The sequence below is a fragment of the Xyrauchen texanus genome, chromosome 42 (assembly GCF_025860055.1).
Source record: "Xyrauchen texanus isolate HMW12.3.18 chromosome 42, RBS_HiC_50CHRs, whole genome shotgun sequence".
Taxonomy (NCBI): domain Eukaryota; kingdom Metazoa; phylum Chordata; class Actinopteri; order Cypriniformes; family Catostomidae; genus Xyrauchen; species Xyrauchen texanus.
Window position 1 is genome coordinate 22923619 of NC_068317.1, and position 25878 is coordinate 22949496.

Here is a 25878-nt window from a genome sequence, read left to right on the forward strand (position 1 = left end):
TCTCAAATGTGTTTAGGTATTTCTGTTCAACTGCATTTTGACCAAATCAACCATCAACAGCACAAGCTTGTGCCATCTAATAAGAGAAACATTTTGTGAAATTTTATTCATCAAAAATCCAACCGCAACAAATATGTATCAAAAGGTTATACGGCAAAGCCTTTACAAAATGGCTTGACACAGGTTGTCTCCCCAAAATGGCTGTTACAAGAAACTGTAAACAGTTTTGTTTTTTAAATCAACAGTCTTACAGCACTTACAACAAAAAATACAAATCACCTAAAATAAAGCACCTTTTCTCTTTATACATTTTAAGAGAAGCACAAAAACAACTGTTCATTCTGTACAGAATCCAAAACAACACACAAAAAATGGAATGTTCAATGTTTAGAATAAAATGAAACCAATTCTCCTCCATATATATTTAAAAAAAGGTTTATCCACAACACAAAGGCAAAGGGTCAGACAGTGCACTAAATGGACAATGTGATGAGTTTAAAATGAAAACAACAGTTGGTTTGGTTGTTTAGCTTTGTGCATAGTTTTAAGGCATCGTGTAGAGTCTTCCAAAGAGACAAGAGTGGCTTTTGAGACATTCTGAGAAGGAGCACTTACCTTCCTTTACAAAATACAGAGAGAGAGAGAGAGGGTGGTGGCTACCTACAAAAGGCACCTTAACTTTCTTGTTTCTCCCAATAAGCAGGTTGGTGAAACCCTGAGCAGAATCCATGGAGTAAATTTAGCTACAAGATTCTTCTTCCACGGTTGAAAGGGTCTGTCTCTACGTTTGCCACCTTTCAAGGAGTGATGTTCCTTTAACACATGGGCTTTGTCTATAGGGGGGAGAGAGATACAAATGGCATTCGATGTGTCACACTGACAGAGTTGCAGTCCAATCAATTTGTTGAACATCAGCAGTAGTCTTCGAAAAATGTACAAGTGGTTTACGTCTGTGCTTAAAAGGCAATAAATTACAGAACTAATATGATTTGTATAGAAAACAAAGTGTGTAAACAGTCTTCAGAGGCAGCAAAATGACTGGGCTCTTCACATTTGTAATTTTTGTACACAAGGAGGAAGATTGATTTGCAGAAGCACTAGCACGTTCACACACGCATACACACGGTCTCTTGGTGCAGTTGTAAAAACCTCTACTATAAATCCTCGAGGTGTTGCAAATCACTTTCAGAGCAAATCTTTCAAAATGGCATTTTAAAGCCATAGGAGGGGGCTTCCTTCTTACCCCTATATTTCCTTACGGTCTCTATCAAAGCATCAGAGCTGAATTGGTAATGAACAAAAACAAAGAAGGTATTTAAATAAATACATCACAAAAATTAAAAGGAAAAATTGCAGCAGTAGCCAAATGAGGTATCTATGTATTGCTCTATGTCAAAGGGGTAAATGAGAGCTTAAAATTAATTAAATAAACCAACAAAAAAGAAAAACAAATCATCAGTGGTTGTAAGAGATGGGTGGCGAGCAACTCATATGTGATGTAAGATGTCTGGCTGAGGGCAGTAGAGGTGTTCTCCCCAAAGTATGCGTTGGGGTGTCATGACTTCTGGCTTCCCTGAGATAAGGCTCTGGAACTTGGCTCCTCAGTGACTCGGGTCAGCTCGGATTCCCCCTCCTCTGAGCTTCCCGACGCCTCGGGCTCCATGGCACTCCAGCTGGCCTTGTTCAGGCCCAAATGGCCGAGCATGGTCTGAGAGAGCCGGGTGTCCGAAAAACGTGCCCACTCGGCAAACAGAGGCTCCACCACATAGGTCATGAAACCTGGTGATCGAGAACAGAAATCAAACGTCACTAAATTAGTCCCATTGCTGCTACAACTGAGCCAGTTACAGTTAATTTATACTAATATTATCATAAGTATCTAAATTGGGTTTATGATGCGCCAAATATTTCACATGGACTTAAAAAAAAACACTTTTGTGGCAGTTGCAGTTTTCACTGAGAGACAGAGACTAGCTCATATAATATATTTAAAAAAATACCTGCTAAATAATAACATTGTAATTTTTTCATAAACACATTCATAAAAAGTAGATCAAGACAAACTTGAATAACAAATAAGGAGTTTACAAATCAAGATAAGTTGGTTAGTTAGGTCGGTTTGTTTATTGAACAAACATAACACAAAGTACAATTTCATGGCTGATGAGAAATATTCAATCATTGGTAAATGTTCCCAATTCACCGACCAGTGGCAAGAAGTCAATTTTGGACCCTGATCACGATCAAAGTTGGAGCATGTAAGCAAGAGCAGTACTTTCTTACCGATTTGAACACTGGATATGGTGTTGGCTTCACGATCACACAGTGGACTGACTTCAAGTTTATGCTTCTTTTCAATGTCACCTAAACAAGACGAGATAGCAAGCAACATAACAAGGCACTTTGATTAACTTTTTGACATGGCGATTGAACAAAATATCAGAGCAAGATCATGATATTGGGCACCTTGGTGGAAGAATTCATCTGTAACTTTTTCACTCCACTGCTTGCTGAGCTCCCATGGTCTACATGGGTTACAGATATCTGCACACTTCAAGGCCATCTGGAACCAAAACACATGTAGATTAAAGCTGGTTTGTGCTTGTTTTAAGAGCCCAAACTAGTTTTCTTGTATTTAGCCATCAAAATAACAACAGGACTTAAAACTTGGATTAAAAGATCTTATCCCATCATAACATCAAAACATCAATGTAACTTATCACCTTAAAGGGTTAGTTCAACCAAAAATTCTCATCATTTACTCACCCTCATGCCATCCCAGTTGTGTGACTTACTTTCTTCAGCAGAAAACAAATGAAGATTTTTAGAAGAATTTCTCAGCTCTTTTGGTCCATGCAATGCAAGTTAATGGGTGCCAAAATTTTGAAGCACCAAAAATCACACAAGTCAGCATAAAAGTAATCCATAAGACTCCAGTGGTTTAATCCATGTCACCAGAAGCGATATGATAGGTGTGGGTGAGAAACAGATCAATATTTAAGTCAATCTTTACTATAAATTCTCCTCTCCGCTCAATCCGGCTGGACTTTCACTTTCACATTCTTCTTGTTGTGTTTTTGGTAATTCAAATTCTTCATGAATATGCCCCCCTAATTGGAGGGTGAAGAATTTCAAGCAAATATTGATCCGTTTCTCACCCACACCTATAATATCACTTCAGAGGACATGGATTTAACCACTGGAGTACTTTTATGCTGCTTTTGTGATTTTTGAATTCACTTGCATTACATGAACCTACACAGCTGAAATATTCTTCTAAAAAGTTTAATTTGTGTTCTGCAGCAGAAAGTAATACACGCCTGGGATGGCATGAGGCTGAGTAAATGATGAGACAATTGTAATTTTTGGGTGAACCATCCCTTTAATTTTCCATAAGAATGCATTATAATGACCACAGTACAAAAAATCCCTCTTAAACAGTATCATTGGGTTAAAATATCTAAACATTCTTAAAATAAAGAACTTGAAGTGACTGCAACACTATTGCTGATTGTTTGCAGAGACACTGAGTGAATTTTGTCTTGTTCCACTTCTTGTTTTCTGCACAAACCTCCCTACACGTATCATTCCATTACTAGTTTTCTTAGTCATTTTCGTAGAGCATTTTTTAAATGTTGAACTCCAAATTCCCACCTGCAGAATGAAATGTCGATGAGAAGCGTTTCCCAAACAAAGGTCATCCTCATCTAGGTGAGTCCTGAAGCGGGACAGGTACTCATTCTGTCTGCTGATGTCTGTGGCCAGAATCAGCGAGCCCAGCTGCCTCTCTATACTCAGACTGTGAGAGACACAACAAACTCCAATTAAAAGGGACATCTTGTGGAAAAGGGATTTTCCTTGCTCTTTTGACATGAAAGTGTTTGAGACCAAGTAAACATACTCTAATGTTCACAATGCAAAGCTCTCACCACTGTTCACCTTTACCATTAGCAGTAAAAACAAGCCAATCAATACTGCTGGCACACAGAGGTTAGCTAATTATAATAATTATTTATTTTACAAATACACTACATGGTGGACACCCAAATAACACACCAATATGTGCTTGTTGATCATTTCAAAACCATGGGCATTAACAGGAAGTTGGTCCTCCCTTTGCTGCTGTCCACTAGTTGTTAGCAAAAGTGAGGTCAGGAACTAGTGTTTTGCAATGTTTGAAAACAGTAATGTAACACTAAATTATGATTATTATTGTGTAAGAAACATTGACTAACATTATAAGTGGACATAAGAAAACTAATTAAATGCCTAAAGCATACATACACTATGTCAAAGTGAAAAAGCGTGTTGGAGACACTGACCTGTCCTCGGTGGGCAGATGGGAGAAAACTTCGGTTTCTCTCAGCAGACCCACTGCAGATCTCCAGTGGTGATTCTCCAGAACAGAGGTATTCTACAAAGCAACACACACATCCGTCAGCAGTGAGTGACTTTGACATATTTACAAATAAAGCAATTGACTTGGAACATAAAGAGGATTATAGAGCTAATGATTTGCTGTAATCCCATTGGATGGTGCGCTAACCCTGTACAAAGCTGCAAGGTAATGGTTGGTTTTGATTAGGAAAGGCTGGTTGACTCCAGGGTGGTCCAGATCGTGTGTGGCTGCTGCCAGCAATCCTAAGAGGATGTCACATGATGTGAGGGACTGGGCAAGCTGTGAACACAGACACAAACCGTCTTTAAGTGTACCGTAATTACCAGTAGTCATTTTTAAAGGAATAGTTCACAAAATTTTAATTCTCTCATCATTTACTCATCTTGTGAATTACTTTCTTTAGTTTGTAGAAAACAAATGAAAGATGTGAGAAGAATATCTCAGCTCTGCAGGTCCACACAATACAGGTGAATAGTGACCAAAACTCTGATGCTTCAAAAAGCACAAAGGCAGAAAAAAAAACATATGACTTCAGTAGTTTAATGCCAGTCTTCTGAAGCGACCTTTGGGTGACTATAAATCATGACATCAGCAATCTCCTTGAGAATCATGATTTAAAGCTCTATTACACATCCTAGCACCACCAAGTGCTCTGTGCATGCATCAAGTACTAGAAGTGTAATCAAGCTTCAAATCATGATCACCAAGGAGACTGCTGATGTCATGATTTATAGTGGAAAAAGGAGTTACATATTGGTCTGTTCTCCCCCAAAACCAATCGTAGATCACTTCCGAAGACATGGATTAAACCACTGGAGCCATATGGATGCAGCCTTTATGTGCATTTTGGAGCTTCAAAGTTGTGGTCACCATTCACTTGCATTGTATGGACCTACAGAGATGAGATATTCTTCTAAAAATCTTTGCTTGTGTTCAGCAGTAGAAAGTCAAACACATATATAAATATGTGAGTGGGATCAGCAATGTCACTGCAAAAAAATATGTATTTAGCTTTCAAAAGAAAAGGTTGTGAGCTTGTGAATTGTATGTGACGAAAGAGAAAAACTGGGCACTACAAACTAATATATTGACAATAAAAAAAAAAAAGACAAACTGGGTGCTACAAACTAATATACTGACAATAAATAGCCAGCGCAACATGCCTGCAAAATCGAACAAGCAAGTGCAACAAAAAATCCAATTTGTTAACAAACTGCTCAATTTGTGCAGTTGTTTTTAATGAATGATTCGAAAAAGGAAACACTGATGCATGAACATCTTAGCCAGGTTTAGCAGAAAGACTCACCTTGGGTTCTCTAAGGTAACAGTGCATGGCCTGGGTCACGTCAGCAGCATGGACTGCATTGTGGTACGGGTTCTGATTGTGGTAGTCTTCTTGGACCAGAACTGCAAATCAGAACACGACATCCAATGAGAGCTATATTAGCATATAAGTTCAGTTTACAGATGTCATTCTAAAGTGTACTTTAACGTTTTGAGTCACTTTGGTAAGATACTTTTACCAAGATCATGAAGATACACAAAATAATCTGTTACGCAAGACTAATTTAGCAAAAACCAGTGATGTCAAACATAATTCAGTCTGAAAAAAACACTTACCTAAAAAGCGACGCACTTTAACCATGTCTAACTGGAAGAGCTCAATGAGGCCATATTGATTCAGCAAATTAAATGTCAAGTAGACAAGACTGTTACCTGAAAAACAGAATACATACATGTAGGACTAATGTCTAAAAGAAACACTTTTGCTCAATTTTGCACATGTGCGTTTCAACCAGCAGGTGGCGGTGTTGACCGCAAATGAATGTGAACTATGTACAGTTGCTTGTGACAGTGTATTTTACAAGAATGAGGGAAAAGCTCAAAATGCTTTTACACACATACACAGAGGTATGAACAACAAACATATTTACCATTTGTAAGTCTGTCAAAGAGGAATATGTTGAAATTCCAGCTTCCAACCTTTTCTAGCATACACTGTGAGGAAATGAAAACAGATGAAATGTCAAGAAATTTCAAAACACAATGATGTAAACTAAAACATCATTAAAATGTCACCAAATGGTATTTGGAGGGAAACACTTTCAATCGATGGCATGAGTCTTGGGCAAGGCTATCTGTGTTTGCTGATCAATGTCACTGAATCAGAATGCTCAAACAAACTCAATGTTTTGAAAGTGCCACAGAACCACAGTGTTTTTACTTTTTCCATACACATACTTTGGCCTGGCCGCAGTAGTCCTCATCCAGAATGTGGAGGGGGTTGAGGTGTGGTGGTCCTCGTAGCAGACGGGACGGAAGCAGGTGTCGCTGAAAACTAAAGAGCCTCCGTATTCTCCGAACTGGGATCGACCCTGCTGACTCAGCACGGGCTATATATACACATATGAGATGACATGAAAATTCCATAATGCAGGACACCGAACAGCTATCATTGTTGTGACTTGAGCTTTGGACTTTGTCAAAATCAACCCCACCCTCACCCAGACTTGAACCCCTGCTGTTTTAAAGTTAGGTTGCTATCGTTGCAATTGTCATGCTCAGGCAGCCTACAAGAGGTCACGCCTGATTGGAGCACAAAAGGCGAGACCAGTCCAAAAAGACTCTTTGAAACAGAGTTTCACCATAACAAAAGAGCAATAAATCTTGTCATGCACTCTTAAATGTACGGTTCCCATAAATACGCTCACCTAAATCACTAGTATTAGCAGAGACAATATATGCACTACTGCAAGACTTTGGGGAAAATGTATTAAATATAATTTGGCTATTTTATAATAAATCGGTGAGAGGGATAAGCAGTAGACTGCAACAGTAGGGTTCTGAAAGTAAAAATTATATTCAAAATCTACTTAAATGCTTCTTTTGAAGTATGGCTGTCACTAATATGAAATTTGTCTGGTGATTAAATATAATCTGTCTCAATGATTATGCATGCAATTATTTAATAACAATAACTGTGATTAACAATTTAATTGCCAGTTATAGGGCTTGTCACGATTATCTGTCATTCAAGGTGCATGTGTGCTTATGCAATAGTATAATATTTTTCTGTCCTAAATTCTTCACTTCCACACGTTTCTTTAAGGCTCTCCAATGAAACCCACAAGCCCTTATTTCACATGTGGAGCATATGCATTGCGGCGTCACATAAAGGTGGTATTGAATCAAACCTCAAAGTAGTTATTGGAATTTGAAGTACACAATAATCATGGATCTCAAATAATATAATTATATAATATAATACTTGTGATAAGCTTATTTAAAAGCCAGAAGTAGTAAGTGTCATTTTAACATCACTATTTAAAAGTCATGTTCAATTACTTAATTCTTACTATACTAAGTACTACACTACCCATAATTCTGAAGAGAGATCCACCAATTAGAAAATTTGCTGTTAAAATGGAAACAGGAATCACAACAGTGTCCACAAACTAGCAAGATACCATATTGTCAGGGGTGGAAAGAGTACTGAAAAATCACACTAAAGTAAAAGTATGGTTACTTCCCAAAACATTAAGTGTGAGTAGAGTAAAAGTACCAGTCCTAAAAACTACTAAGGTAAGAGTAAAAGAGTAGCTCATTTAAAATAACTTATGAGTAGTCAGTATTGAGTACTGAGTTGCAAAATATATTACCCATTATAATAAACACTGTATGCTGCAATTTAAAAATGTACCACACATACCATAATTTACATTCCTTTTTATGGCTATTCGTTGCCAGAAAGAATACAAAAATATAGGTATTTTTGACTGCCAACTTAAAAAATACATCACTACACGACACACTACATGAATCTGATTCTAAAAAAAATAAAAAGGACAACATGATTACAAAAATTAAAAAGTTATTTTCAACACACTGATCACCTTTTAAATTGTAATGTATGAAACAATTACACTATATACACATCTATTTATGTAGGGTAAACCTTAATGCTGACAAAGCGAGTTATTGTTGCATGTAAAACATGTTCAAAACAATGCAAGGAATGTCAAAAACACAAAATAAAAAAAAAAAAGCAGTGTCATGTCCCGCACAATAGAGGAGGTAGAGCAGGGGTGGGAAAAGTTGTTTGGTACAGGGGCTACATCATGCTTTAAAGGAATAATTCACACAAAAATGAAAATTCTCATCATTTACTCAACCTCATGTGTATGACTTTCTTCAGCAGAACACAAATTAAGATGTTTAGAAGAATATCTCAGATCAATATTTAAGTCCATTTTTACTATAAATTCTTCTCCCTGCTCAGCCAATCTGCACTTTAACTTTCACTTTCAGATTCACATTATTCATTCATATCATCCCCTACTGGGCAGGGAGAAGAATTTCAAGCAAAAAAGGACTTAAATATTGATCTGTTTCTCACCCACACCTATCAAATCACTTTTGAAGATTTGGATTTAACCACTGGAGATGTATATATCACTTTTATGCTGCCTTTGTGCTTTTTGGAGTGACAAAATGTTGGCACCCATTCACTTGCATTGCATGGACCTACAGAGCAGAGATATTCTTCTAAAAAAATCTTCATTTGTTTTCTGCAGAAGAAAGAAAGTCACACATTTGGGATGGCATGAGGGCGAGTAAATGATAAGAGAATTTCCATTTTGGGGTGAACTATCCCTTTTAGTAGTACATGAGGGGCCATACTGTACTCCTTTTGATACACAATAATCCATATTGATTTAATTACTGTATATTTTATGCCCAGAAATAGTTGTGTACTCGTTCTAATGCATTATTCACAATTTTCTGAATATTCTGCTGAAGTATTGCTTTACAAATTTTGATACTTTTTTATCTGGCATTAGAAAAAAACATGATCAAGGCTAAGCATAATTATACATTTTTTATCATCTCTACTTCCCTGGAAATTTACTATACAAAAGGAACACACTCTCTACATCAGGGGTCGGTATTATTAAAAGCCTAACAATATTATTAAAAATATTAGATCAGCAAACCAGTGGTGGTCTTTCTGTCATGATCGATGTAATGAACACCCCTGGTCTAGAAGTAGAAAATAGGACAAGTAAAGAAAATTACTCATTTTATCATTGATATCGAGGACTTTTTTTCCCGATAAACATCAAGATCCTTTTATCACCCAGCCCTATTGATAACACCGCATTAATCTCTCACAGCAACCCAAAAATGTCAGTGATAGATAGTTAAATTACAGGCTACGCTATAGACACTAGCAGAATTAAAGCTGATATCTGGCTTGATCAAGTCAAACATACATGACACGATCAAGCAATTGTTCTTTTTTCACAGTGAAGAGCATTTTCAGGTGTTGACCTGCTGTTTGAGGCATAGTCCAAATTCATAACAATTGGCATCAGATCTACAGCTGCCGTTAACATTTTCTATGTATGTTTTGATTTGACGGGAGTCACAAGACTCTCGTAGCCAATCTTGTTGATGGATAAAAATAAAATCAGGACAGGGAAGTAGCGAACACAGATGGAGGGAAAATAGCGCAATAAACGTACAGTTACAGCACTTAAAATGTACCAATGTATACCATTTTTAAACTACTTAAAAGTAAACTTTCTGGGGATTAGGACTTAAATGACAGTAACGTAAGTATTTGTAATTCGATATAGTTAGCTGCTTACCTAATTTAAGTTCAAATCTGTTAGACATTTACTAAAAAGAGTAACTAAAACACACAAAACCCCAGACTGAATCAATTACATTAGCAATGCGCTATCAGAGTAGTTCATCAATTCCCCAAGTACAAAGTTATGTATTCATCTCTGATTTGGCTTCAAATCAAATGCTGTAATATTGTGATTCACCTGCCAGCTTACTAGTTTGTTTCTTAGCATAGAACTAACCCTATGGAGAAAATGAATTGGAAAAATACTTCTGAAACAAAGGATGTCTGTTATAATTTTTAGTGCTTTGATTGCCCATGTATAAAAGGTAGAATTGTGTGTGATTGGACAAGCATCTTGTTTCAATACTTACAGTGCAAAGTGCGGAAATCGATGCCCAGGTATGGGTGCGAGCCTCTTCGTTCAGGTTCAAAGCCTACCTGACTTCTCACTCTCACATCTCCTAGAAGGCATAACACACAGGTCCTCAAGATATTTGTTAGCAAACACAATGTATGCTTTCACCCACAGCAGGGAAACAGGCTTGGCTATGGGGGGGACAGAAACATACACACAGGCGATGGAAGGAGATTGGGGGGGGGGGGGGCATGCGTCGCCATGCTGAAGTAGGACTTATGCATTAGTATTCAGACGGCTAAGAGCACAGTAGGACGAATGGGAGACAGACAAGCTTGAGCTTCAGCCCAGAACAGAATGGACAGAAAATCAGAGGGACTTCAGCAAGGCTGGCCAAAGCTCTAAAGTCACATCTGTTAAAAGTCATTCAATAGGCCTTTTCATCAAACTCTTGGCTGCATGTGTGTGCGTGCATTTGCATGGGGAGGGAGAGAGGTGGTAGGACGCATAAACTTTGACGGAGTAATAGCAGCCTCCAACATGTCAGTCAGTACTGATTGGAGTTCATGTGCAATATTAAGTAGTCAACATGTAAAATAAGTCATTAAATTAAAAAACAGCCTCCCACCAGTTTATTTACTTACTTGAAAACAGCTGTTTGAATATTACACAAGCCCCTATCAAAATACCAAAACTGAATTACAATTACATAAAAAAAAATAAACACTTAAAAAAAACAAAGAAATAAATAAATAAAAAAAATACATGACTTTTCAAATGATAAAAAAAAAAAAAACAACAACGGCAATCATAGATTCGGACTGAACATACAAGAGTGTAGATCAACGCCACATGCAATAGGCGAATCAGACATTAAAAAAAAGACAAAGCTACTCTGACATGCAGAATTAAAAAGCCACGGAGGTTGAGAAAGCAAGAGCCACATCCAAGTGACCACCATCGATTAGGGTCTTTTTGTTTTACGTTAAACCTACTCAACTTCTTGAATGTAACCAGAAATTCTCTCCTGACCCATAAATATTTTAAGACTTTTAAACGTGAGAAGTGACACTGAATAGCTGTGCCCATTGATGCAGGTCTTTAAGGAGGAATGGTGTGGAAGAGTTGTTAAAGGGATAGGTCGTGAAAGCGAGTGTGCGGTTGTCTCTCCTTGTGAAGATGACTTGGTTCATACCTGGTGTAAACACGAATGAGGGTTTGATTGTTTTGTTTGTCACAGCTTAAAAACAAAACAAAAAAAGAAATTACGATCAAATATTAGGTCAGGGTTAGCTTTAGCTTTAACTGGAGTTTTGGCTATTGCTCTAGGAAGTTATGTTAAGGACGTGTAGCTATTTCAGGTTATTCAGTATGTTTTAGCGTCTTTGTCATGTATTGTTCAAGACAGAAGGCAAGGCAGTCAGTGTAACATGACAGTTGATGCTTGTAAGAGGAATTAAAGGGATGGTTCACCCAAAAATGAAAATTCTCTCATCATTTGCTCACCCTCATGATATCCCAGGTGTGTATGACTTTCTTCACAAGGGGCTGGTTGCATAAAACTGTTTTAGACTAGTCTCACTAGTTAGTAGTCTAAAATGTTGGTCTTATTTTATTCAGTCAGTTGCATAAATACTTAGATCAGTCTAATTTAAGACCAAAATGTAAGACAGCAGACACCTAGGCTAACTTTTGTTTACATTCCATGTTGCCATGGAAAGTGGAGCCAATCCATCAGTTGAGGGATGAAAGGGGCTTGAGTTGAGACTTTGACTTCAACCATTGTAACAAAATGTCATGTTTTTGTTTTTAAATTTGGGTTAAAATCACTAAATTTGTTCATTAGAATCAATTTTGAGCACTGTAGTACTCCAATGTCGTCCAATGTCAGCCATTTGAGCGTGCAATGTCAGCCATTTCAAGCTGTTCAGTGGCTTACATTTCCCACAATGTAATGCAAAATACACAGTTTTACTGAAGACAACAGTGAGCTTGTTTTATGCAACAGTCTTTATATGGCATCTTTAGCTAGTCAAACTAATTGTTATATGCAGTCTTAAGTTAATGGCTATGTTTATGCAACCAGCCCCAGAACACATTTGAAGAAAAATATCTCAGCTCAGTAGGTCCTTAAAATGCAAGTGAATGGAGACTTCTTTTTTGAAGCTCCAAAAATCACAGACAGTCAGTATAAACGTCTTCGACACGACACCAGCAGTTAATGTATTCTAAAGCGAAATGATCACTTTTGGTGTGAATTTTTTTATATTTATGCACTTTTAAACTATAAATCAAAAGCTTCACGAGAGAGTGGAGTTCAAGCAGTCTCTTGTGTGGTGTTTTCAAGTTGCCATGATACGGAGGTAATCTCACGTTCGCCACTCGGTTGAGACATCCAGGATAAGCACATAAACACACCATTGTGAGTAAAGAAACAGATAAATGCAGATCTAAACCAAAACCAACCAAACTACTGTACAGCGTTCCTCCTGCGACATGAGGTTGACTAAATTACAGAATTTTTGTAATAGGTGAAAACTTATTTTATAGAGATTCTCACAATGCCAAAAACGTATGCCATCACATCGCTTCAGAAGATATGGATGTAACCGGCTGTCATCTGGAGTACTTTTATGTTGATTTTGGAGCTTCAGAATTTTGGCACTCATTCACTTGCATTGTATGGACCTATAGATCTGAGATATTCTTCTAAAAATCTTTGTGTTCAGCAGAAGAAAATCATAACATCTGGGATGGCATGATGATGAGTAAATCCGGCATGGGAAGGTGAATGCCCTTTTCAATGCCCATTTTGCATATATTCAATGTTTATACATCAGGCCCCTGGATCTTTCAGAGCTGTTCTATTCAAAGGGGCACAGTAAAACTCAAGAAAGTCCCGCGGGTCAGCAATCAGGCGGGGTTTGATAACTATTCAATCAAATGACAATTAAGGGAAATTCTAAGCAATTCCCATTTGAGGAATTACTTAAACTCTGGATTTAATGAAGAAATTATCAGGCTTTTTGACTGATGGTAGATGCTCTCCATCCCCTCTCTGTTCCACAATCTGTTGTATAATGGGTGTTCTTGGTAACTTCCAGTGCAGAGTGGTACAACTACCCTATGTCTGCATTTGTTTAAAGGTTGAGAGTGTGTATGTGTGTGTGTGTGTGTGTGTGTGTGTGTGTGTGTGTGTGTGTGTGTGTGTGTGTGTGTGTGTGTGTGTGTGTATAAGACTGGGAAGATGGTGCTTACCTAGCATGCGAATATACAGAGCAGTTTGATCAGAGCTGTCATAGGAGATTGCTCCACGTCTCTGCAGGGGAAGAGATGCAGACTGACGTCAGTATTTGCATTTACTCAAACACATGAGAAAAACTCATATGCAAGCCAAATTCTCAGCAGTGCATATTCAAATACAGCTCAACCAATACTACCATTACTCACAAAAAACACTTCATATATAATTTGATGGTTTGCTTTTATTAAGAGAGCCTATTTTTTTCACCAACACGTTTCTTCTGTGTCAAGTGTTTTTCACTTGGAACCACTTACCAAAAAGTACTTTATGTAGCTTTTATGAGTGTAAATAACCAACTGATTTAAATCTGCTTGTCTTCTAACCATTATCAAACAAACCAGATTAGAAATTTGAGTTTTTAAAAAGAAAGAAAGTTAAAATGGCACCTTCTTGTCCTGTAATATTTCTAAACACCTCTCTTATGAGTGATTGGCCAAATTGTGACTTAAACACTCAATCTCACCATAACCATGTGAGTGAAATGCTGGAGGGCTTAACATTAGCTCAACCCTCTTACAAACCCTGCCTTCACTGCACGCACACACTCACTGCAATTTCCCAGCAGCAGGAGGAAACTGGAGCGGGGAAGCCTGCTTCACTGAACTAAGTGTGCATCATCTGTCCTTGGTAATCTGCTCTCCTGTCCATTACACTTCCATACAGGACCACTCAGATTAATTTAAGAACAGACACTCATACCACTGCTCATGATGCCCCTTTGCATGTGATTGGCCTATCCAGGTACAGTGGGCTGAACATTCCCTGACCACAGCACTTGGAAGAGGCTTCAGTATCGAACATGCTAATTAAGTACTCGCAGTTTCTTAAAAGGTAGCACAGGTTTGTTTTTAGATGTCACCAACACAGCTGGCAAAAAGAACAGCCTGAACAGTAGAGGACAGCATGAAGGTTTATTCTGAAATTCTTTGCCAGAAAAAAAAAAAGAGGAATGGATTAATAAGCCGACCTCTATGCATTTTTTTATTTTTTGTTAAAAGGACCAAAAACATTTATATTGTGTCTTTATTAACTCAACCTGGTTCCAAACCTGTAGGACTTTCTTCTGTGAAACGCAGAAGTAGGTGTTAGGAAGAAGGCATCTTTCTTCCATACAATGAAAGTGTACAGCTTAGGCTAAACATTCTAATTCTGCTTGTGTGCTCTACAGAACAAAGCAAGCCCATAATGTTTGAGACAACATGAGCACAATGTTTGGGTGGACCATCCCTTTAAACGCATTGCACAATCATTTAGAAACTAGACTTTTGGAGAAGAGGATAAGGAGAAAATCTCATATGCTTTAATAAATATTCCAAAAAGAACCTGTGCACCACACACAAAGACAACCATTTCACTGTAGCTCTTAGATGGCTGGTCAGGATGTCCCCAGATGCATACAATTCAGCCTCTGACGTCAATAGACTGGACCAATTTGCATACTTGATTTTTATCCATTAACAGCCCTCCTGCGCCTCGAGCCCCTGTCCAATAAAACTGCAAATGCACATGAGCTGCAACTACTACAAGGATTTTAACACAATATGCACACGCATAATCCAGACAGAGGGTCCTGTAATCTGCAGCATAATTTGGTTGGGGTATTAACATGCTGGAGGCCAGGCCACAGTTTGAAAGGCCATAAATGATGGCAGTGCTTCATGTTAAGTTAATAATAGCAGAGCAAATGAACTGTAAAACTGCTAAGTGAATATCAGTGTTGAAGAAGCTTCTTTGAAACTGCAGCTTGCCTATTATAAGCTACTTGTGGTTTAAAGGATTTAAACTACATTTAAGTAGTTACAAAAAATAGTTAGCTACACTAAAAATTACAAAAACGACATCAAATCTACTCTAGGGGACAATATCTTTAACAAATTTACACAAAATACAACCAATAAAACTGCAAAACACTTTATATAGCAGTGTATATAGTCTAAAAGTGATGAACAGTAGCATTTAACTAGTATAAATACTTTACAACAAAACAGACGACGCAGGGACTTCTGCGAGGGGACTTAAACAAATCTGTGAATCATTTATCTGTGAAAGGTTCAGCCAGACAAACTGATTCTCTAAAATGAATCTGATTTCACAATCATTGCCTTTACATTGTTTAACTTGGGTCAAACATTTTGGGTAGCTTCCACAAGCTTCTCACAAAAAAATTGCTGGAATTTTGGCCCATTTCTCCAGACAGAACTGGTGTAACTGAGTCAGGTGTGTAGGCCTGCTTGCTCACATACAAGGTTCTTTTTTTTAGGTTCTGCCCACAAATTTTCTAATGATTGAGGTCAGGTCTTTGTGATGGCCACTCCAATACCTTGACTTTGTTGTCCTTATGCCATTTTGCCACAACTTGAGGTATGCTTGGGGATAGGGTTGTGCCGATGGACGGTGATGGCTGACCAACATCACGATGTAGAGCCATCATTGTGATGCCACACCCCTTTTGCGAGTCATGCTAGTGTGACTCACTAATCCTAGTCTCTTCTATAGTTAACCTAAAAACTTTGCAGGGATTGCTCTGTAAATTAAATTGAGAATATAACTAATGCATATATGCTATTTTAAATACTGTGGTATATGCCAGAGATGTGACGTATTAGTCTGTGAAAATACCGTGTCAGGCAGGCTACACAAATATTGATCTTGACATTGTTAGCTTCTTGTCTTTTTTTTACATGTCTTACACTGTACATTTAGATTAAAATATGTTATGTTGTAGGCTACAAGAAAATAGCCTTTATTAATTAATTATTAGTAGTTGTAGTGTCTCAGAAAATCTTGCTCATTGTCACATAGCTCTTGTATACACTGAAGCGGCAGTTTAAGATAAACCCAGACCAGCGAACGTCAAATCACTTTTGTCTGGTAAATACTTTTAAAGAAAAATTTCCTTGGCCATAAATCCATAATGTCAAATCAAATGAAAGAAACAAGGTGAATATGAATAACACACATTTATTAAAACATAGAAGAACAACAAATAAAGAACAGGAAAACGGGAACAACACTCAGACCGAAACTCGGCATTACCATTTCACTTATAATTAGCAGCACAATTAACTTCAGCACAGGCTACAAAATAAATTATGTTATTGAAATATTGTAAAGTGGTCATATGAACTACACAAATGAACGTTTAAAAAATTATATGCAAAATCGAATAGCTCCGCAACGGATGGCGAAAAATGTGTAAAGAAGTCTAATATCTTTCACCACAGACCATGTTTAAATTTCGATGTTTCTGGCCAGAAATACCAACATATTCACTTTATCTGGTTTTAATAAGCTGCGGATTGGAGTAACTACACTACCCGCTGTGCTGAAGACCCGCTCTGATGGAGTACTGGTAGCACATATGCACAGATATTTCCGTGCTAATCTTGCCATGAACGGAAACCTTTTGTCGTTCGTTTTCCACCAAGTCAGCGGGTCCTCTTCCCCATCAATGGCCATTTCCTGCAGGTACATGGTCATTTCTGCCTCGACCTTTTGCTCATCAGTGAGTAAAATAACGAAATTATAGTTTTTAAGTGGAAAATAGTATTTATGTAAAGAGATATATTAAAATAAAAAGTGCACAACTCTTCTTAAGTGAAAGCAAAAAAAAATGCTTCACGTGTCGTGCAACCTACTGATAAAGCGCCGACGAGTCATTAGTTGGGTTAGTAAAATAACGAAATAATAATTTTTCATATAATTTTTTAAAATTATATGAAATGATATAATCCCCCCACCCCCCGCCGACGATATCATCATCCATCGCAATGTTTTACTGTCAACATCGTCAACTGCCAATTTAGGGGACATCGCCCAACCCTACTTGGGGACCATATCAAAGACCCATTTGTGACTGAGCTTTAATTTCCTGGCTGAGGTCTTGAGGTGTTGCTTTACAAAACCCACATAATGTTCCTTCCTCATGATGCCATCTATTTTGTGAAGTGCACCAGTCCCTCCTGCAGCAAAGCACCCCAACAACGGTTGGGATTGTGTTTTTCGGCTTGCAAGCCTCACCCCTTTTCCTCAAAGCATAACGATGGTCATTATGGCCAAACAGTTCAATTTAGTTTCATCAGACCAGAGGACATTTCTCCAAAAATTAAGATCTTTGTCACCATGTGCACTTGCAAACTGTAGTCTGGCTTTTTCGTGGCAGTTTTGGAGCAGTGGCTTCTTCCTTGATGAGCAGCATTTTAGGTTATGTCAGTATAGGTCTTGTTTTACTGTGGATATAGATACTCTACCCATTTCCTCCAACATTTTCACAAGGTCCTTTGATGTTGTTCTGGGATTAATTTGCACTTTTTGCACCAAACTACATTAATATCTAGGAGACAGAATGCATCTCATTCCTGAGCGGTGTGATGGCTGTGTGGTCCCATGGTGTTTATACTTGCATACTGTTGTTTGTACAGATATAAGTGGTACATTCAGGCATTTGGAAATTGCTCCCAAGGATGAACCAGACTTGTGGAGGTCCAGTTTTTTTTTTTTTTTTTGAGGTCTTGGCCTTGGATTTCTTTTGATTTTCCTATGATGTCAAGCAAAGAGGCACTGAGTTTTAAGGTAGGCCTTAAAATACATCCACAGGTACACCTACAATTGACTCAAATTAGCCAATTAGACTATCAGAAGATAATTGCCTAAAAGCATGAGATCATTTTCTGAAATGTTCAAAGCTGCTTAAAGGCACAGTTAACGTAGTGTAAGTAAACATCTGACTCACTGGAATTGTGATATTGTCAATTAAAAGTGAAACAATCTGTCCGAAACAACTGTTGGAAAAATTACTTGTGTCATGCACAAAGTAAATGTTCTAAACAACTTGCCAAAAATAGTTTGCTAATATGAAATCTGTGGAGTAATTAAAAAATTTGTTTTAATGTATATCTAATATATATATATATATATAAATAAAATTACCATTTATTTATTTACTATTACTAATTACATTTTACTATACATTAATATACTATCACAATTTCATGCATCTGGTTAAACTGAGCTTTTATTCTGCCAGTAAGCCGACTGATTGACTATTAGTTTGTATGTTATGGTGTATGACGACAGCCTTACGGCTAAGCAGTTTGCTATACGGCTACAATTTAATTCTATAAATATAAATTCTGCATGTGCTGTGCGATTTACAGTAAATGAGTGCTTAGCGGTTTGCCCTCTATTACACACACACACGATGATTATGTTGAGGAACCAGTGAATGGACGGCCAGCTTTACACATTACACATCCACATTATTTACATCTCAGCCTTTTGTGTTTAATCAATAAACTTGGGCATATCACGATTTTACTTTGATTAATTGCGCAATCATACATTTACTTTATTTCAAATAAATCAGATTCCATGTAATTTAGTATTTTTTCATTAATTCTGCTTTAATTACTGGATTTTGCGATTCCGTATCACGGAAATCATAGGGCCCCAAGTTCGCAACAAAAATCGAGACTTAATCATAACAGGATATCCTTCCACCCCATTTATACTTGGTGAAAATGTATCTAAGCTGTCTAAAACACAATTATGTCTGTCTGACACAATACTCTATGTGGCCTGGGGCAAACCTGTAATGCAAACCCATCCAGCTAGTTTGTTAAACAATCCATTCCTTTATATGTCATTCATTGAACTTTCTTAAATACCTCATAGAGACACTATGTTCAACCAAAACAATTTAGATGATAAAAATCTCATGCCAAGAGTCAAAAATGCATTCCGTCACCTCTGCACAATGTACTAGGTATTGTAATGCAAATTAACAGCTTTGTTTAAATGTAATAAAACAAAATGTTCATGGCTGGACATTAACAAGCAATCTAGAAAAGAATCACAACATCTGCCATTCATCTACAATCACATTAAGCCAAACATCCATATTTGTTCATTTTAACAAACGTATCACACTTTATCTTAAATGCATCATGGGTGTAAACTCTCCATGTAACAAGATGTGTTATTGTGATATTCTAGCTTAGTTTCGCAATGCAACAATCAGTTGCTGTCACTGTTTGCATAGTTTTAAATCTTTGACATTTGCAGTTTATCTTTGCATCTATATTTACTTTATTTCTGGATCAGCAGTATTCGCAGTTGAGAAAAATCGATAGAAGGATATTTTCTAATCAAATTACTCAAGCATTTTCTGAACTACCCAAAGCAACTTGCAGTACACTAACTGCAGGACCAGAAACATTGGAGCAACCCCTGCATTTCTCAAGGGAACTATGGTAACACGGTCACTATGAAACTCAATTCACTGTTGCCTATTCCTTGGAAGTGACCCTACAACCTTCATGCTACCAACTCAGTGCCTTGACCACTTGATTACCACTATATACTGTATCAAATGTAGATGTCCAGGTTGCTGATTTTACTGCTTTGATGGTGTGGAAAGGCATGATTGCCACCTTTTATGAAGCTCCTAAGGAATTTAAGCAATGCTTTGAGGGCTCTATTTGAACAAGACAGCCTAACGCAACATTGTGGGCCTACAAGCCAATTATTGACACAACGTTTGGATGCGAAACAAGTTAAACGCCTGTGTGAAGAGGGATGGAGCCCAATCAAATCACCAAAAACTTCACAGTAAAATGCCACAACCACAGTGTATTCAGTTCCACACCAGTCTCCCACTGGAGGTTTGACAAAGGCCTTCAACAAGGGAAAACACAATCACTAATTCCTTTAAACTAATCCAGAAAGAGACAGTGGGAAAAATAATTTAGCACTTTGTGCTTCTGTTTGGTACCACATACTTTAGATTGACAGAGAACTAGTTCTCAAGATAAGGATGTAATTTATTGAATGAGAATTTCCATCCATCCCACGGTGATGTGGTTTAACACCCAACTCAGACCAGCATGGGTGGATGTCTATTCTGCAACTCAAGACTTATCTACACCAACTAAAGGTCTATTGCTGAAACAGACCTCACATTTCAAGGCCAAAGTATACTTTGGTTATTCATGTGCCATGGTCTCTCATTCACAGTGTGGATGATGCAAATTTAGTTTTCAGCAGTTCATGCAGATGTCCACATTTTTGTGCATTGTTGTCGAATGGGTTCATAAGCGCTAGAGGTCAAAAGAGTATACTTTGAAAGACTGAACACTCGACCATGCACAATATGGAATGGCACATAGAAAATTAAGTATACACTAGCCTTTAACAAGCCACAATGTTTAGCACACAAACAGCAATCTCTAAAGCAGTTATATCTATTGATATACCAATATATCGACCATGCCAACGTATTTGGCGAGTAAATATTGGGTAAAATAAATGTTTATTTTATTTCAGTAATTTTATATAAACTTAATTTGAATTATTATGTGGGGTATCAGCCACCTGGCACTCTAAATATGGACATCGGCCATCAGGGCCAATCACATCATGAACATATGTTATCTTTTTACTATATATAAAATAAAATAAAATATTGGTATTTTAAAGAAAACAATAGGTTCCTTAAATTCTTTTTATATAGATGGAAACAAATATTTTTTTTGAAAACAAATATTTTTGAATAAAACAAGAATTTCAAACAAATACTCCATACTAAAAAAAATGGTACATCTATAAATGTACAAATGTTCTTGATGTCAAAGTAACCATAATATCTCTGAAATGAGGAGTGCCAAGCTTTTAAGTCTGAACAGCTTTAGTTTCTCTGTCTCTTGGTAGTATTAGTAAGTCTAACTTGCTAAATGACATTTACACGGTCCAAAATCATTTTAAATATCAGAAAACAAATTACACTATAGCCCATTTGTTTTGAAGAAATGATTAAATAAGTATATTTTTTCTAGCTATGAATCAGATTTTTTCTTTATTTCCCTATGACATGAGCCTAGTTTCCATCCACCTTTTGCACTGTTTTGTTGTCGACAAAGTGAAAATGCAAAAAAATAAACTGCGACATTTGCAGCCTTCTGCCCGTTTCCATTCAAATGGCCTTTTATCAATGAAAAGGGTGTGCGTGATGACGTCATGCCTAAGAAAAACTGTCGCATAAGTTTTGGTTTAGCGCAAAAGAAATCTGCCCTTATGCATTTTCCATTCAGAAATGTGTTTATCACTAATTCGCCTCCCAGAAGTCTTTAATATTTTCCTCAAAAGTTTTGTTAAAATGGGGAGAGTATTGAGACAAATCATTAAAAATTAGCCAGTTTACAAATAAAAGCAATCAAAAGAGGAGGAATTGCAATCAAAAGGGAGTAGTTGCCCTTCTGATAGGACTGTAATATTGGTCCTGATGTTGCACCTATCGCAGATTGGCTCCGCTTTCGGGTTGGAACCGGTTGGTCATGGCCCTGTTCAAGCTGGCAACCTGCAAAGTAGTGGTGGAAACTTTATGTCTCAGTATAAGGACCATCCATTGATGTGTGTATGCTGTGTGCACAGCTATTAAAGAAAAAATGATGCGGTATGATATCAGGGTTACATATGATACATTCCTGATATTCAATATTTTGTACAATCATCTAATCAAAAGCATCGCCATCACAACTGCATTATGTCCTGCATATTTCTCCAGCAACTTTTAACAACCAACTGAACTTGATTATCATCTCAAATTTATTTTAGCTAGAAAATGCTAATTTATATTTTCTGAAGCAGTAAATGCGATCTGAGGTAAAGAGGGTTAGATTTAAAATATTTAAACTTTTAAAAAAAATTCAAAAGCTTGTTTTCTGACAGTGAACTCAGCATTGTAAAAATAGTTCTGATAGTTTATAGTCTTGAAAAAAGAGAACGTCATTCAGCCCACTTCATTCACCTACAGAACGGGGTAAGGCTAATTTAAGAAACAATAATTTAATAGAATTGGGCTGCAAGTATTCCAAATAAAATAAAATAAATAAATAAAAAGCACACTGAAGCCTTTCACCTAGTATTGTGTATATATATTCTTAACGTAAAACATCTTTATGCACAGAAATTATGTTTTTTGTACTGTGGTCTAATTCCGTGACTGCCACCTTATATTTTGAATGGTGTGGAAAAGAAACTTTAATAAATAAACAGATTAAATTAAATCGCAAACAGTGGCCATTCATTTGTTCAACATGCACGAGATATTTGTGTTGGCACTCCTGGAAGTGTCACGTTTACAGATCGGCTCTATATGCCATAAAGATCAATCCATATTCACATACAATAAATTGGCTTTCAATACTGTCGTCATGATAACACAGGCTAACGACTGCGGCAAACTCTGTTATGTTACACAAAATGTTTGCGTGAATGCCAATTTTATCGACAAAAAGAGTTTCCAAAACATTTTTTCACAACATTTGATGTATTGACAGTTTATGCGCTTGAGTTAAACTGAAAAATGTTGTGAGACATTTGTGACATTTTAGCGAAAATGTGAGTTTCCATCAGCTTAATTTTGATGCGCTAAAACTTTTTCCGCAATAAATCCTTGGATGGAAACGTAGTTAGTGATATCATGTAGAATTTTTTTCCCCCTTGTATATCAGTGACAAATAACAGGTTTTTCATTGTGTCAATAAAGTGAAACTGTGACACAAATTATTCTGTTCCTCACATAATCTTTTCTTTTGGTGACTTAACATGAGGAAAATTAAACATGTGTCTGGAGTTCTGGACAAAAACAATTAACAGCTGAACAACAAACATGACTTCATAAACTTAACTATTTTGGTTTTAAAACTAGGCAAAAAACATTTTAATAAAAAGATAACACATTTCTCCTGAAATCCTATTTTCTCATAAAGTCTATTGTTTTAGAGTGATAAAGGCTATTTCATGCATTACTGTTTTGAAAAAAGAATCTCTTACCAGGATAGTGTGAAGTGGATGGTCCAGATGCACAACAAAAATACAAGTAAATTGCAGTCTCTAGTTTGAGAAACATATTCCTCACAAGTCCTAAACTAGCAGCTTCTAAATGCTAAAGATCTTCATTGCTGCAAGAGGATTCTTGGACAATCAGAAAATGTAAAGAATACATTTATTTAAATAGAAACAGCCATTTGTAACACACTAACTGCAGAGTTGGGTAGTAACGTGCTTCATTTACTCTATTACATTTACTTGAGAAATATTTTTGGAAAATGTTTTACTTGGACTAGGTTTAAAAGTGGGTACTTTTTTTTTTTTACCTTTACTTTGTTACAATGAGCGGTATTCCTGTCATTACATTACTGGGTTTAATATGAATTAATGTGGAATTTATTGAATGGGAGATTTACGACAGCGGAAGTACAGCTGTGCACGCTGACACAGACTGTCACTCAAACAGAGTCCATCACTGAGCAGCACGCTGAGGTAAGTGGTGGCTCTAATGCTAATGCAGGCTTTTCTGTGTAATGTGATGGTCATTTTCAGGGAGATTTTGTAACTGGGCTCTTATGACAACAGTTTTTAAGTGTACATTTTTAAATCTGCAGCAATAAATCAGTGCAATTTTTCCCACGTCTCGCATGTCAGGAGCAGCTATCGCAGCCATTTCAGGCTGATTAAATTTATAAATCCATGTAAACATCCAAGTATAAATGCCTTTTGCTCTGCCGTTCACTTGACTGACAATTAGAGTGCGAACAGGCAGCATTTCTGCACATGCATAGTGAGGTGCTCGAGTGAGGTCCTGCGCACGCAGGGTTGGTGCCCTACGCAGGCTGTGTACTCTGCATTTAGGGAGCACAGATCTAAAATAAGATCTAATAGCTATGAAATAGTGAAAGTAAAACATGATCTTGCTTTGGTTTATATTTCAGCATTATATATAAATGTCCCTGTGGGATTGTTCACATTTTCACTGTAATAATTACTAGAAATGTTTCTAAAAGTCTCTTCTTATTGACAATAGTGTTTAGTGAGCAATATAATTGATTCAAAACACTAAAAGTTGTTGTTCTGTATTTGTATTATTGTATTACAGTTGTAATAATAAAGTCTTATTAGCATTATGGTAAACATATTGAGATATTATCATCAAGTAAATTGTAGCATTTGGTTACATTATGTTTTGCGTTTTCTCACACCTTTATTTAACATCTATCCTTTGCACACCATTGGCCTCTAGTGGGTGAGGCTTTTCAGACAGATAAACAGCAGCACAGGGCAAGGAAGTACAGTACAGCACCGTGAGCAAGAGTGTTACCCGGTATGACAGTTTTTATGAAGAGGGGTGAACGGTTTTTAATGGGGGAGTACAAAATACAAAATACAAAAAAGGCACATTGATAGAAGCAGGAGCTCATCTGTTTGCGGGAAAAAAATTATGTTCAGTGAAATGTCAAAAGATCGCAATGTATGTAAATTGATATGATTAATAAAAAGAGTGGGCATTTTTTTGACTCCATATTTAGAATTTCGGGGATATTTTTGTTGATTTTGGTGGCATTTTTGCCCGATAACCCATTAATTTCCAACACTATTGGCATTGTATCTTTCTAAAGTATTTAAAAGTTTGTTTTAGACAAATACTAGCAAGTAAACAAGACAACCCCACATATATGTCAGACTACATTGTTTTAATGTTTGACAATTCAAACATTGCCTACCTTAAAAACAAGTGAAGTTTGATCAGTGGTAAAACATGTTCAGGCGGTTCTACGTGTACCTGAATGAACGGCTCCTTTCCAGAATAAAATGAAATATGCAGAACAAAGTATTACAGTTCTTGTATAGTGACAGGACAGAAGGTCTTGAAGAAGCTAGAGAAGGGAGGACACCAGCAGCAGTTTATGCAAGCTGCGTTGCTCATGATGCTGTGCTCTGCGGGCTTGCGTCATGACGCACCTAGCACTTATAACTTTCTTCCCAAAAATTCAGATACCTCATACAATTTTGTACTTTGTAATTGTGGTGAAAAATAACTGTAGTGAAGTTGAATACTTCATTTTTTTTTTATCAACTCAAGTAAACGTACTATTATTTATTTATACTTAAAAGTACAAAAATCTGAAACATGTACTCAAGTACTGTAATGAGAGTATTTGCTCTGCTTTTATTTTAGTGTCTTGATCAGGATACACAAGGTTTACTTAGAGGAAAGCAAGTCTAAGTCATTCAGCAGCACAAAACACCCAATGGAACCAAAATGGAAAATGAATTTGTGCTTCAAGGTGACTGCTATGACTAAACTTTATGCCGAGAGAGGGTCTGTACTGGGTTTGGGGGGAATCCTC

General features: G+C 37.0%; 1 protein-coding gene across 8 annotated transcripts in view; it reads right to left on the reverse strand.

Moving 5' to 3' along the window:
* Nucleotides 1-80: 80 nt before the first annotated feature.
* LOC127635329 (high affinity cAMP-specific 3',5'-cyclic phosphodiesterase 7A-like) overlaps nt 81-25878 on the reverse strand; it is a 49626-nt gene continuing 23828 nt past the window's right edge. Inside the window, exons 2-15 of one of the 8 annotated variants that reach the window (XM_052115275.1) lie at nt 13648-13708; nt 11585-11629; nt 11034-11066; nt 10406-10492; nt 6641-6792; nt 6334-6397; nt 6020-6115; nt 5706-5806; nt 4547-4678; nt 4323-4414; nt 3655-3799; nt 2467-2563; nt 2284-2364; nt 81-1779 (exon numbers count right to left, since the gene is read on the reverse strand). In XM_052115275.1, coding sequence (XP_051971235.1) covers nt 1556-1779; nt 2284-2364; nt 2467-2563; nt 3655-3799; nt 4323-4414; nt 4547-4678; nt 5706-5806; nt 6020-6115; nt 6334-6397; nt 6641-6792; nt 10406-10492; nt 11034-11066; nt 11585-11629; nt 13648-13708 — 1410 coding nt within the window. In that variant the 3' untranslated portion in view covers nt 81-1555. Of the gene's footprint in view, nt 1780-2283; nt 2365-2466; nt 2564-3654; nt 3800-4322; nt 4415-4546; nt 4679-5705; nt 5807-6019; nt 6116-6333; nt 6398-6640; nt 6793-10405; nt 10496-11033; nt 11067-11584; nt 11630-13647; nt 13709-25878 lie in introns of all 8 variants that reach the window. The other 7 variants (XM_052115274.1, XM_052115279.1, XM_052115278.1 and 4 more) reach the window with 7 other exon arrangements.